The sequence below is a fragment of the Alnus glutinosa genome, chromosome 5, assembly GCF_958979055.1.
Source record: "Alnus glutinosa chromosome 5, dhAlnGlut1.1, whole genome shotgun sequence".
NCBI lineage: Eukaryota > Viridiplantae > Streptophyta > Magnoliopsida > Fagales > Betulaceae > Alnus > Alnus glutinosa.
This window is the reverse complement of record NC_084890.1, coordinates 25114579-25129254: the sequence shown is the minus strand read 5'-3', so window position 1 is coordinate 25129254 and position 14676 is coordinate 25114579. Positions and strand designations below refer to the sequence as shown.

The following is a 14676-nucleotide window of genomic DNA, read 5'->3' as shown; positions in this document are numbered from 1 at the left end:
TTTGTACCACAGGAAGTGATTCCTAATTTAGGTCAACTCCAGAAACCAGTGGTACAATTATCCCTTAAAAATATTCCAAACTTCCTCATTCTTTTCATTTTTGACTTCCTTTGTAGTCAACTGCCAGAGTCCTCCCTGATTTCGTGAAAGTTGACTTCATTACTAACAAAACTATGGTTCCTTAGGACCGTCTGACCAGTTCAAACCAACTCCCCAATGGTTCATGGCTTCATGGCTAGGACACGCTACATTTATATACCGAGTAAAACAATAAGAAACCAAATGAGTCAGATTGTCTAAACCAATAGAGATAATGGAGCCTGAACATTTGGGAACTCGATAATACACACAAGTCAAGTATTATATAATTTTCCTTGAATATTACTTTCAAGCAAAACCAACATTATCTATCTATATTTCCGCTCATCACTGGATTAACATACAAAACTGCCTCTTCATTTGTGCTGTCCATGCAGGAAAGTTCAAAAAAATAAGGAAGGTGGCTTAAACCTAGACAGACTAGCAGTTAGTTAGCTAGCTCGAAAATCCAGGAAAAGACGCAATTTCTGCAGCAGGAGCTCACGGGAGCCAAAAAGAGGCTTGCCGCTGATGATCCAATCCTTCTCAAGAAGACCTGCTTTAGCACTATTCAGCATCTCATCGTGGAAAGCAGACACAATATTGTAGATGGAGGTCCTTAAAACATCAGCAACAGCATATGCTTTTGAATGTAGAGGCCCACCTCTCTTTTTAGCCACTGCAACTTCTATTCTTCTTGTGCTTAATGTTGCCCATTTAATTCCAGCTGGCCCCATCAAATGTGAGGGGGACTGAACGTTGGTCTTCTTCCCCATGAATGTCTCGACAGCGAGGAGGCAAGACAACAGTGTGGAGATGACCGCAGCGTTACTACCAGAGAGCTGAGCAACCCCACACCTGTCCTCCTTATGCGAGCCTGCAGTTAGCGAGGCAACCGTCCTGGCACACCATGCACATAGCTGCATAAAGAAGGCTCCATCATTTGGTTTGTATTGTTATGCTAATAGCTGCATGAAGTACTGTTCATATAAAGTTGTCTAATTGTGAAAACAAATTTATAGTTGTTGGCTGTTTTCCTTCCCCTCACGCTTTTCTCATTTACGGGAAACCATTTCCCAGCAGAAAGTATCCAATACAACTAGCTAATTTAGAATCTGACGACATGTCACATGCAAGATAAAAGAAACGTGGAAAGTTCAAGCGAAACTATGAGAGATATTAGCTGACATATTTATGCATTTTTTAACCTGAATATATTATAAATAAAAAAGTACATACAAGAAGTTTCTGATGAGTAGGTCGCTAAAACCTAGCTTACAATAAAAATATTAATTATACAAGGAGATATTCATAGCTAAGAACTAGAGTACTCGTGTATGTATGTGCGAAGAGGGAAAATGTTTTTCACATCCTTTCTTTGTCCCACATGCATAGCAATAACTTGCTGTCAGCAGGCATCGAACACAAGGACAAGGACTGACTGCTGCCAGAAATCATTTCTCCGGAAAAATGAGCAAAGGAGAAAAAAGGGTGGCAAAATAGATTTCAACTAATGCTCCGTTTGTTTCGGCGTAAAATGATTTCTGGAAAATGATTTCGGCATTTTCCGGTGTTTGGTAGGGGCGAAAATAATAGTCAACCGGAAAATGATTTCTGTTTGACCAAAAATGCTTAGTAAATTTCGGAAAATGATTTACGCTTTTTAAAAGCGTAAATCATTTTCCGAAGACGCCAGACACAGTCGATCTATTTTAAACGGCACAGTCGACCTTCACGTTCAAGCAGCCGACCACCATCGAAATATTGCCGGTATCGGAATCCAACATCCGTTAATGTCGCCGGAATCTGGCAACGGAATCCGGCCACCTTCGCCGGAATCCGGTCAGCCAGTTTCCGGCGACGAATCTGACCGGAATCCGGCCATCTGGCCGGATCTGGCCAGACCGGCCGGATTCCGGCCATCTGACCGGATCTAGCCAGAAAGGCCGGATTCCGGCCAGAAAGGCCGGATTCCGGCCATCTGGCCGGATCTGGCCAGAGAGCCGGATTCCGGCCGGCCCTGGCCAGGGAGGCCGGATCCCGGCCGGCCCTGACCAGGGAGGCCGGTTCCCGGCCGGCCCTGGCCAGGGAGGCCGGCTCCCGGCCGGCCCTGGCCAGAACGGCCGGCTGGCCGGACGGATCTGGCCAGATCCGGCCATCCTGACGGGATCCGGCCTCTCTGGCCAGATCCGGCCACTTTCGCCGGAATCCGGCTATTCCAGATTCCGACGAAACTGTCCGAATTCCGGCCTTTATCTCGAATTCTAGTTATATTAGCCAGAATCAGGTGAAAATAGTCAGAATCTAGTCGGTCAATAACGAAATCTCGTCATCGATGATTTTTATATTATTTTACATTAATATTTTTATGTTGCGAATAAAAATTGATTTTTATAAGTTAATATGATTGAATAAAAATATAAAAAAATATTTACGATTTTCCGTACGCGCCAAACACCGAAAAATGCTTTCGACGGAAAATGGCTTCCTGAAAAATGACTTCCCTGAAATCATTTTACGACGGAAACCATTTTACGTCGAAACAAACGGAGCATAAGTGGATTCAGATTGAAAAGAATTTCAGAGATCATGTGCATCAGCATGCACACTTGCAAACACAAATAAAAAAAATAAGGTGCTTATGTTTGAGATATGAGACAAATAATTTGATCATCATGCTATAAAAGTCTAAAAGAAAACCCTTTTGTTGCATCAAATAATCTCAACAGTTGAATCAATCACCACAATTCCCCAACCTCGTGACAGAACAGCTGATTACTTAAGTCTTATCTGATGCACAGAAGATTCCTAACTGGGAACCATTCAAGAATCCACTGAATGCGGTCTTATCTGTGCAGGTCAGCCTACAATGTAAGAGCAAGCCCAAGTGATGCAGGATTTTGATAAATAAAATAAAATAAATGTTACTGTTTGTAGTACCAGTACCAAAGCGGTGGTACTGCTCAAAGTACACAATTTTCTATAATACCTAAAATGACATTGTAGTTTATATTATCAGATCCACCGTCTAAAATATTTCTAGTAGGACCCTTTTGAAGGATTAATAGATTGTGACCTTGTGGGCAGACGGTTCAGCCAAAAGGTAACAACAATCCCATATCCAGCAACTCTTTGTGTTCTGCCAATGGCACGGCATATCAACTTCCAAAAGACAGGCTTGGTGGTCAAAAGCTCACAGAACACCGCTACTTCATATCCTAAAGTAGCAGACAAACTTAAACTTCTTTTACATAACAACATCAACAGACCTCTTTTCCCCTTTCAGCCACCAAACTCAATGACATTCTAACTGAAAAATCTTTTATCAAGTAAATCGCTCAAGAATTGATGTCACTAGAGCTAGAAAATAGAAACTAAGGACAGCCAAAATGCTCTTGTTTCCTTAGAATAAGCGCCCTCTCTATTTCTGCCCTAGCGGTGGCGCGTGTAGGCGCGTCCCGCTAGGTCTCAGCCTGGTTTTCCTTTCTCTTGGAGCGCTGAGTTCAGGCGAGCCCTAAGATGGAAAGGAAGTTCTTAGTGGAGGCAAAATCCTTTGTGCTCTCGGTTTTGGAAGGGGCGTCGGTACTGCAAGTTGAAGAAAAGAGAAAAGGTTTCTTCGGTGAGATCCTCCTGAGCAACCAGTGTACCGGTTGGCTATCGTCGATGATGGAGGCTCTTTTGGGTTTCCTTGGAGATAAAGAATTTGTCAAATCTTTCAAGGAGGGGTCGATGGTTCTGATCGTACATAGAGGTGGGAACAAAGATGGCTGGTTCTTGGAGGCGGTAGCTTACAGGATGGGTGGGCGGAGAGGGATTTTGTTGATCCCTAAGGGTGGTGGAGGGTGGGGCTGGCACAAATTTGCCGGTGAGCTAAGAAAGGCAAGAGGCTATTTTTTTGCTACGGTAGGGGGCGGGAGTGGGTCTCTGTTTTCGACGAAGGGTGGGAAGGAGGAGACGGAGCCCTCATTTACGAAGGTGGTGAGGTCGGGATCGTGCTTTGATGCAAAGGAAATGCTCATCATGGGTCGTGTGAGGATCAGCCATTGAAGGAAGCTTTTCCGGTGATATTTAGTATTGCTTGTCGTTAGGAGGCATGGGTTGTGGACAATATGATGTCTACCAATGGCGTTCTTCAGTGGAAGGTGCTGTTTCTTAGATCGGTACAAGATTGAGAAGTAGATTTGAAGCTTGCATTCTTTTGTTTGTTACATTCAATCCGATGGAGATAAGGTAGTGAGAACTATATTTGGTGGATTCCTTCAAAGAGAAAGAAATTTTAGGTGTTTTTCATGAGTTATTTACCTCGGGGGGTTCTTCTTTTCCTTGGAGGAGTTTTTGTAAAGTTAAAGTCCCTTTGAGAGTGAGTTTTTTTGTGTAGACGACAGCCCATAGGAAGATTTTGATATTGAATAATCTGAGAAAGAGAGTATTAGTGGTGGAATGGTGTTGCATGTGTAAGAGGGGTGGGGAATCAATTAATTATCTTTTACTCCATTGTAAAATGGCAAGAGAATTGTGGAGTGCGATCTTTACCCTATTCGGAGTCAATTGGGTGATGCCAACCAATGTGGTACAGGTGTTGGATTGTTGGCAAGGTCAAATGGGTAGACGTTCAGTTCTAGATGTGTGGAGGATAGCACCGCTGTGCTTAATGTGGAGTATATGAAGAGAGTGGAATGCTAGATGTTTTGAAGATTGTGATAAGACAAGGGAAGAGCTCAAGAACTAGTCAAATCGCTTTTTAGTTGGACTGTGACGCATAATATCTATCAATTTTCTATCTTTTCTGAATTTGTGGATTTTTGTTTTTCTTTTAGCATGTAAGGGGGACTTTCTTTGTATACATCTTGTGTACTAAAGTTGTGCGTTTCTGCACTTTTCAATGAAATGAATTATTTATCAAAAAAAAAAGTATAAATCACTTTAAGACGAAAATATTGTAGCATTATCACTTTGGTAGGCAAAGAGACCCTGATAGCAAAAAGTGGTAGAATGCAAGTGTCAAACTCTTTTTAACAAGGTATCCTTATCCCATTATTACAAGCCTGGAAACCAAACAAATTTAATAGGTTTTCTATTTCTATAAGCAAACCAAATCAAATTAGCTAATGAAATCATCCAATTGATTTGTTTTGCCTAGTTCGGTCAATTTAGTCAGTTTTTCCTTTTTTTAACCAAGTTACTAAAAATGTGTAAAATTAAGATATGCCTTGTTTAGTCAGAAACGATGTTAAAAAGTTATTACTATTTGTGGTTGACTAAATGAACAGATGACCTTGAACTAGATATATTAGCCCATTATTTTTGTTTTTATTTTTCATAAGTTATAGTAGCCCATTATATAGTCACCTCAACTAAGGCTTTGATCCATCTGACTAAGATCGATACCATGAATCCTTTACCAACTGTCTATTAGTTCATTACTAAAATATGTATTCATTACATATTCTAATCACAAAACGCATCTATTTAGTCAAGCCCCCATCCATGCATCTAGTACAGAGATCAGTCAAGTGCAGATATGACGTGCAAGATGGAGTTCATACCCATGTCTGTGTCAAAATGCAAGCACATAGATCAGAGATATTTGAAATTCATGTTATATGGGGCACTCAGCTTTAGTAAATACTACTAATAAATCACTAAAAGCAATTGTCCTACAAAACATTGCATAAAATTCTTTATTTTACAACTTGCTAGAAGATGACACTCGGATAGAAAAAGGCCGAATAAGTAGCAGCACAGTCATGCAGGAGGTCCTGGGAAAGTCCTACGACACTTTGGGGGATTACAACGAACTTGCCTATGGGTAAACATAGGGTACAACTAGGGGAGAGAGAGAGAGAGAGAGGTCTTGGGAAAGTCCTACGATACTTTGGGGGATTACAACGAACTTGCCTATGGGTAAACATAGGGTACAACTAGGGGGGGGGGGGGGGGGGGGAGAGAGAGAGAGAGAGGTTAAAAATCTGCACTTCATCCTAAAATTACAGATTCCTGAACACATTTCCAGCAATTTTAAATGAGTTAAAAAATAAAGAAAAGCCCGCATACAAGAAATCTGTTCAGGACAAGATAGCATAATGCAAGCATCAAAAAATAATACACGCACATACATAGACTTATGTATGCATAGATTCATTCACATGCGTAAGCAACAGTGGTCTGTACCTGGAAGTTGTTCAGTGGTTCCCAATGCTTAGATTCTAGACGTGAGTCAGCAGGTGAGAGTAACTGATTGGATAGTTGAGAGGTTTTGTCAACATTACTTTCCAAACCTTCAGCCAACTTTAACGCAAGCTCTTCCAGAGGCCTCAAGCATACAGCTGTGACTCTTTTGTAAGTCTCACCAGTTTCTTCATAAAAGGCAGCTCGTCGCCAGGTATCAACATTATTCTCACAAACCATACACAGATCAAGATATGCAAGATACTGTAGAAGAGAACTTCGGTTGCTCTCCTCCAGAGCTGAAAGGAGATGCTCACTTGGATTTGTTTCTGCTGCTGCAGATCCTTTGGGTGGTGCAAATGTGAACCTCTTTGTATGTAGCACCTATTTTGCCACATAGTTTCAAACAATTAGGCAAATGTTATAATAACTGACTTTAAGGAAAGAAGAGAGGATATGAATATGCAAATACTGGAATTAAAATAATTTAAACGATTCGCTATCACATTCTATTGAGACAGAAGTCTCCACCCATTAAAGGTCATGGAGGAAGAGATATTTGTGTTTGTGGATCTCGATGAAAATGACATATTATTAGAAGAGTATATGCCAAGATGTAGGTGTCCTAACCCCAAGGAGTTGGCTCAAGTGGTAAGGGCTTTGGTCTTGGTGACATTCCCATCAGGTCTAAGGTTCGAATCACATTAGGTGCAAAAAATTCATTGGGGAGTATTACCCAATTCGTATAGAGAGGACGCTTTGCACGCGTCCGAAATTTACCTGATAGGGGTGGGTACATAAAGTGGCCCTGCCTGAAGAGGTTCCTCGTCATAAAAATAAAAAAATAAAATAAAAAGATACAGGTGTTCTAGTGTTTTAATTGCAACTAAGTTCTCATTAACTCTTTATCAAAAGCAATAGGCAAGAATTATTCAGATTTTCCTACAATTAGTTTTATAACCCAAAATCTGAATCATCGTATTTTCGAGGATAGTGAGACAACCGTTCTCTTTCTAAAATCTTCTTTTTTTGAGATCTCTCTTGGGTTGAGTTCTTGTTAATGTTCCTAACTTTGTCTCTACAAATTTGGTTGATTTGATTAGCTTTTTACATTGTAGCAGGTTATAGGGTTGAGTCTATATTGTATACTCTTCGTGTACGTCAGTTTAACCCTTTTTTTCTCAATAGGATCTGAATTATTCATCAAAAAAAAAAGGCAAGAAATATTCGATTAAAGCTGTTGTGGTTAAAAGAGAAATCGATGCAGCCATGGAAGATTGATTTTCATTAGTTCATAACAATACAGACGCCAAAATTTATTTTGTGACTCATTTACGACATCACATTAGGGTCCAAAATCTAATGCAGTTTTGAATGTCAAATCATTAGGAGTCGACGGTTAAAAAGGTTTTTGATTTGGGTTATAATCTCAAAACTAATGGTTAGTTTTTTTATGAGGGACAGATCAATAATTGTTTCAAACTCCTGCAAATTGAGTGTATTTTGATAATTGCATCGATTTAGAACTTTATAGGCGTTACTAAGTGTCTTCGAGTTCATGTTAGTCTTTATTTGGGTTTTGTTAGATCTTTAGTTTACTAGACAAATTAAAAGTCATAATGCTACCAGTCACTATATAGAGAGCTACTAGTCCCTCTATATATGTGCCCAATGCACTCAGAGAATTCAGCATATTTGATAATGGAATACCTGATACAAATGGCAAGACAAAAAATTTATTTTAGTTTATTTAGGTCTTCTTCCTCCTCTCTTCGTCCTAATTTCACCATGTATTTTTGTGATTATTGTTTGTCCTGCATCAATACCAGTTTTGAGCATTGAGATAAGATTGCCAAGTGTGTTCTTCTTTCTCTCCACTGTGGAAGATACCATTCGCCAAAACTGTTTAGAGCCCCTGAACAACCAAAAAGTTTTCTCTTTTCTTCCATCTTTTACAGCCACAAATCAGATCCCTTCTCTTATACCCTTTAAAACCCTAAAACCCTAAAATACCTCTTAGATTACAAATCTTCCTCTTAAACACCTTAAAAAGCATAATCTTTTACTACTGCCAGAAAATTCTAGCAAGTCATTTCCGTAGTTTCCGACTTCTTCCATCTATCAAAATCAAATCTTTTCAAGCCATAATTCACTCTACAATCCCTAACCCTTCTTCTAAAATCCCAGACACTAGATCAACACATTCTCCTAACTCTAAACCCACTACAAGCACATTTAGAGAGGTTCCCTAATCTTTCGTGTATATATATATATATATATATATATATATATATATATATATATATTTAATTTGTTACAATTTATGTTATAAACCACTTTTGTGGTCTTTAAAAGGGAAAAATACACTTTAGCCTCCTGAATTACCACCACTTTTGCATTTATGGCACCGAACTTCAAAAACTAACATTTGGGACCCTTAAACTGCCACTCCATCAGCAATTGGCCTCAAAATGGATGAAATAGAAGTCATGTGCGCCTAAAGGGACTTAATTCCAGAAGAGCTAAAGAGAACAAAAAAAAAAATCAACTTAAGAAAATGTCAGAAGAGCTAACCCGATGTAAATGGTGACTTAATTCCCAGCATAGAAACACTGCAAAACTCCCAATCCAAAAGATGATCTGCTCAGCAATGTACTTTCTCACAGTAACGTGGCTCTTAAAGGGATCTGGGAGAATTGCTCCTAGAACAGCTGAAAAAAGGTAAGCCACACCCGAAAGTGTGAAAGCGCGTGTAGTAGCTGAAGGGAGCCCCATCTTGAAGCTGAAGAAGGGTGGACGCTGTTGCGACAAGCAGATTAAAATTAGTGGCCATGAGTCTCATGACTAGAAAACAAAGCACTGTGAGAATCCAGTGGCAATATAAGTTCTGAATGGCAGCCCGGGTGAAAACATGCAAACAATGAGTTCTTAACTAGTAAAAATGAACTTGATTTTGCCATTCTGCAGACTGCAGGCTCATCAAAACAGAGTAAGACCTGAAGTTTTGAGTTTCACAGTCATATATTTTGAGCAATAAAATGGACACTATTTTTTTTTTTTTTTTTATGAATAAAATGGACACTATATTATTAAAAGAATGAGAAAAAAAAATTAATAAAGCACCAAATTTCTTTTAAGCACCTACAAAAGAAAAGTATAGAGCAAAGTTAGTAGGAGCAATTGCAGCAATTGCTGATCAATTTGACCCATATCAACACAAGAAGATATTCAAAGATGACGTGCAAATAGAGTCTTAATAGCGCCAAAATTTAAACACAATATTAAAAATAGGAAAAATCTAGTGCAGCAGGACGCAATACTAGATAGGCAGCATAAGTTCTTGGCATTCCCGACAAGACTATTTGGTTAATTTGAAGAATATATCATCAGTTTCTCCGATAAAGTTCTAAGCTTAGAGGAATATGGCTTAAATCAAATAGTCTCCTTCATTTGAGCTCCTATGCCTTCCAAAATCTAATTTATAATAACACTCTTTTATTTTATAACCATAGTAACCAAAGTGGCAGGGTATTTCGAACAGCATATCAAAAACTATTGTGCCTAACACAAGTGTTTAAGTAGGTCGAGATGTTTCTTTTTTCTATTTCTGAAACCAGCAGAACATGAAACGCTATCTAATAACAAAATCTGTAGAAACTTGTAAAAATTCTCCTCCCAATTCTCAGCAACCAACCAGAGCATAGGCCCAAATTAAAAACTTCAGAAAAAGCAAACAAAACCCACACACACACATATACACAAAAAGTAACCTGGATAATGGGAAACTCCAAAACCCATCTGCGCTTATAAATATAAACCAACCCGTAAAGCAATCCAACCCCAAAACCCCGAATCACCCACTCAACAGCAAAGCCGCTCGATTTCACCCAGCACATCGAAACCATTCCCAGCATTCCTGATACAGCACACGCCGCCACAAACAACACGAAGCTCAGAGAAACCTTGGCCCGGAGACGAAAATCGACGGGCACCGACGCCGATGATGAGTCCGAGACAAGAAGAAAGCGGACGAGGCCGAGTATGAGCTCAAAAGGGTAGGCCGGGCGGTGGGGGTGGGGAGAGGAGAGGAGTGAGAGAGAGGCCGAGAAGAGGAGCTGTGAGAGGTGGAAAGTGAAGAAGGTGAGGAGGGTAATGAGCGACGGGGCATAAGTGATTAATGGGTTTCTGCTTCTACTACTACTAGAAGTAGAAGTAGAAGTAGTGCTGCTGATGGTGGAGATGAAGGTTTTGAAGAGGAGGAAGATGGCAGAGGAGGGAATGGACTGCCATATGAGGAACCCTAGGAACCGGTTCTTGACGATCATTTCTGGTGGTGTTGCCAACATTGTTTTTTTTCTTTTCTTTTCTTTTCTTTTTGGTTTTTTGATTCTGGTTAGTGGTTTTGGTTCTGGGTTTTGTTCCTCAGACAACACACCGTGTGTGTGTGTTTGATGCTCTTTTGATTTTGGAGAAAGTTTTGGGGAGGAACAATGGTGGGGTTTTGATGGGTTTGATTTGTTTGCACAAAGTTACCCTACTTTTTGATTAATTACCGCAGGACCTTAGAAGTTATGTGTTATTTCATCTATAATTTTCTTTTTTTCCGAACCGACCCCAAATGTTAATGGGATTTTAGCATGATACCCTTGTTAATTGTAAGTATATTTCTAATTTTCTACATACTACGTAGTTTCTCTTTCATGCTATACTTTAGACTTTAGAGTATGAAAAATGATCTTTGCACCTACATACATGAGCCCCACTCAATGTGAATGATTGTGTAGATATTGTGCATCAATCACTCCTCTTAGAGTATAATGTCTTTGTAGTATCGTATCAATACTTAAATTTCGATGCTGAATGTAATAAAAACAGTTGCCTTCCTCTTGTGTTTTGTTTTGTTTTGGTTTTTTTTTTTTTTTGAAGGTACAACCAAATAATAGGAAATGAGTCTAAAATTGGCATGACCCTCTGTGTTGTAGTTAAAACCCAAGATATAGGCTACACAAAAAGAGGAATCAGATGGAACACAAGGAAGGGCATGAACCTCAAAAAGCCCATCAACCCTACTCGAACTCCCTCTAGACAGCTACAACATTCATCGAAAAGGAACCAGTTGACCAATAGGCATTGCATTCCCATATGGATTCGAATATGAGAAGACAAAAGCTCCGATTACACAAATCTCCACATCAAGATCAAACCATAGTGGCATAAGGAGATTTAAACCCACAAAACCTATAAAACATAACAATAAACACTGAAATGCAACTAGAAAAACAGAAAAGAAACCAAAAAAAAAAAAAAAAAACATCATTGGTGGAAGGAGCAGTTGGGGAGGAGCACTTATCTACTGACGGGCACGTGAGAGCCACACGGTGGTGCGGAGGGCATCAATGAGGAATAAAGAGGTTGAAGAAGATAGTGGTTGAGCGCTTTGAAGGGCGGGACTGACAGAGGAAGATAGATCGAGATTGAAATTTTTTTTATATGAAAACAAAGCCAATATCGAGAGTGGTAGAGGCTGAAACGATGTGGTAGGGGGAGGGGGTTGAGTGGCGCGACAAATCTATGGTGGAGGGAGAGTTGAGGCTTCGTTTGTGAGAGGTAGAGGAACCAAAAAAGAAAGAATGAATGACAATGAGACAAAGAATGGGAAAGGAAAGAAAATCTACCTCTCTTCCCTAAAAGACACACCGGTGGGGAAGAGATGCCTCAGAAGGAAGAGGAGGATCTCTAGCAAGAGAGAGGGGAGAGCTTATCTCTCTAACCAAGAGAGAAGCATCGCTTTTTTTTTTTTTTTTTTTTTTTAAAAAAAAAAAATCATAATATTTTAAAAATATATTGATTTCACATTATTTTTACAATTTTGCCAAAGTGTTACACAAGAAAGCAACACAGCTAACTAAAACGACATCATTTTGGTATTAAACATGAAAATAACGTCATTTTGGTTAATTCATTAAATATAATATATATTAAAAAAAAAATTATATGTAAAGAACTGCATTCGCATACCCTTAAACCGTTATCTATGCCCATATATGCGGATAGTAATTTTTGCTAACTGCATCCACATCCGTATGTGCGGATAATAAATACGAACAGTTAATATCCATCCACATGTACAATTCTAACGTCTTCAATACACGAATTGCAGAAAGCAAGAAACAAACATGAGCGCATGATTGTATCGGGGGACAATGTAGTCTATTGATGTGAAAATAGGGGGAATTTTTTATTTCATGACGAGGAAGCAATTTTTTCTTTGAATAAAATGTAAAATGTAAATATTTTATATCATTTATTAACATGGTATGTGGAAAGAATTTAAACTTGTCTCAAATATAATATTTTATCTTATACACTGCCTCTTAAAATTTTAAAATTTTTATATGTTATATGTTTTTTCTTCAATAAACCCTCTGAAATTATTTTTTTACTCTTCCAAAAAGTCTGCTTTTAGTTTTGTCTCCCTAAAATTCTACTTCTGCCACTGACAAAGCATATTTTCAGTATTATTTTAATATGCTCTTTGTGCTATGAAATTCGCTTAACATCTAAATTGGTCCCAATGGAACAAAATACTAAAGCATAGGGTTATATATATGGCATACTGATGCAGTTATTAACCGCATCCACTTATCTTGAAATTGTTATCCTCATCCGCATATGTGATTAATAATTTTTGCTAACTACATCCACAATAGCGAATAGTGATTAGCAGTTAGTCGCATTTAATAACCACTCGCTATTACAGGCCTACTAGAGCTAATAAATTAATAATCATTGTTCTTATTTCTTTCGGTTAAATACATTTTTGCTCATTGTGGTTTAAAGACTTTTGCCTCCTATGCTTCATTTCGTATCCCAAATGGTACCTCGTTTATGGTTAAAGACGGAGAAGGTACTTCCGTCCAAAAATTGAAGGAAGTCCACCTTAACACCTTTAAAAAATTGACACGTGTCCTATGCCTAATTAAAGATAAAATTAAACAATAAAACAATTAAAAACTAAAATACTAAAAATATTAATAACAACCTTAAAAAAAAATAAAAACATTAAAAGATTAATTTTTTTTTTTTAAAAAAAGAGGGCTCGAGCCACCCCATGGCTCTTGGAGGTAGTCGAGCCGCCCCCAAAGAGCAACATAGGGGTGGCCGAAACTATCCCCAAGAGCCTTGAAGCCACCTCTATTTGGCCTGAAGCCACCCTCACAAGGCCAAATTTTTATTTATTTATTTTTTTTAAAAAAAAAATTGTTTAGTGTTTGGCACTTGAGGGTGGTTCATCCCAATAGGTCATGGGTGTGGTTCGGCCACTCCCAAGCCAAACGAGAGTAGCTTGGCCACCCCAAAGCTCTTGGGAGTGGTTTCGGTCACCCTGATTTTGCTCTTTAGGGTGGCCGACCTACCCCCAAACTGGCCATAGGGGTGGCTCTCCGTGTTAATTTTTTACTTTTTTAATTGTTAATTATGCTTAGGACACGTATCGATTTTTTAACGGTGCTAACGTGAATTTCTATCAATTTTTGGACAGAAGTACATTCTTCATCTTTAACTATAAACGCGATATCATTTATTATACGAAATGAAGCATATACAATAAAATAAATAAATAAAGTCTTTAAATCACATGGGTTTAACCCTATTTCTTTAGTGTTTTCAGTAGTTCCTATACCCATCATGTTTCAAGCTCTTGCCTTTATAACTTTAGCTGTGGCTTTATATAGGCAAATCGATGGAGGATCTTCATTGACTAGTTTTTGAAATATCAATGTATGCACAGATCAAGATAATATGCTGAGGGAAATTAAATAAAATATATAAATTACATGACAAATAAGGTATAAATAAGATATATAATTTGAAGACTACCGTCTTACCTTTCAAAAGGCCGGCCGTTAAATAGAATTATGTAATAAAGAAAGACTTCTTGAAAGATCCAGCTTCTATGTTTCACTACCGCATATCTGCTGTGATTTGTTCCAAAGGCACAGATGCTATCAAGCCATTTTAATGCCAAAAAGCAAGAGTTTGTGGGAAACATTGACTACCAAACTCACACCGTCTGTTTTTTTTTTTTTTTTTTCTCTCTCTCTTTGCTACAGTATACGCCTCTGCGAAAAGGATCCGGCATAGGAGCCGGATCCCTGCGAAAACAGACTTGTAGCAAAGAAGCAAGCAGATAGCAGTATTCCCAACAAACAAAGAGGTGATTGTTCCTGTGAATTGTTGTTGTGAAGGTCAGTACTACTGGTTCAAAACCACATGTAATAACTTAAACGATGAAACATATTTTTGTGTGGCAAACAACATATACTAGGGATTATCAACTTGAAATGCTCTTAAGCATGTGAATCCATATAGTAGTGAATACTATTTACAGCTTGGTATGGAATAGCAAGTGCCACTTGGATGTGCTTGTCC

The 14676-nt window shown here is 38.6% G+C and overlaps 1 protein-coding gene across 1 annotated transcript; it reads right to left on the bottom strand.

Annotated features, from left to right (window-relative positions):
* Positions 1 to 314: 314 nt before the first annotated feature.
* On the bottom strand, positions 315 to 10709 carry LOC133868565 (uncharacterized). Its single transcript, XM_062305494.1, has 4 exons — positions 10017 to 10709; positions 8821 to 9045; positions 6250 to 6630; positions 315 to 998 (listed from the first exon to the last, which is right to left on the bottom strand). The coding sequence occupies exons 1-4, from the start codon at positions 10590 to 10592 to the stop codon at positions 531 to 533; spliced, it is 1650 nt and encodes a 549-aa protein (XP_062161478.1). The 5' UTR covers positions 10593 to 10709; the 3' UTR covers positions 315 to 530.
* Positions 10710 to 14676: the final 3967 nt, after the last annotated feature.

Coding starts and splice junctions, on each gene's coding strand:
- LOC133868565 (XM_062305494.1), bottom strand. CDS start 10,592: ATGTTGGCAACACCACCAGAAATGATCGTCAAGAACCGGTTCCTAGGG. Junction 6,631..8,820: donor TAAGTCACCATTTACATCGG/GTTAGCTCTTCT, acceptor GTGGCAAAATAG/GTGCTACATACAAAGAGGTT. Junction 999..6,249: donor AACCACTGAACAACTTCCAG/GTACAGACCACT, acceptor TTCTTTATGCAG/CTATGTGCATGGTGTGCCAG.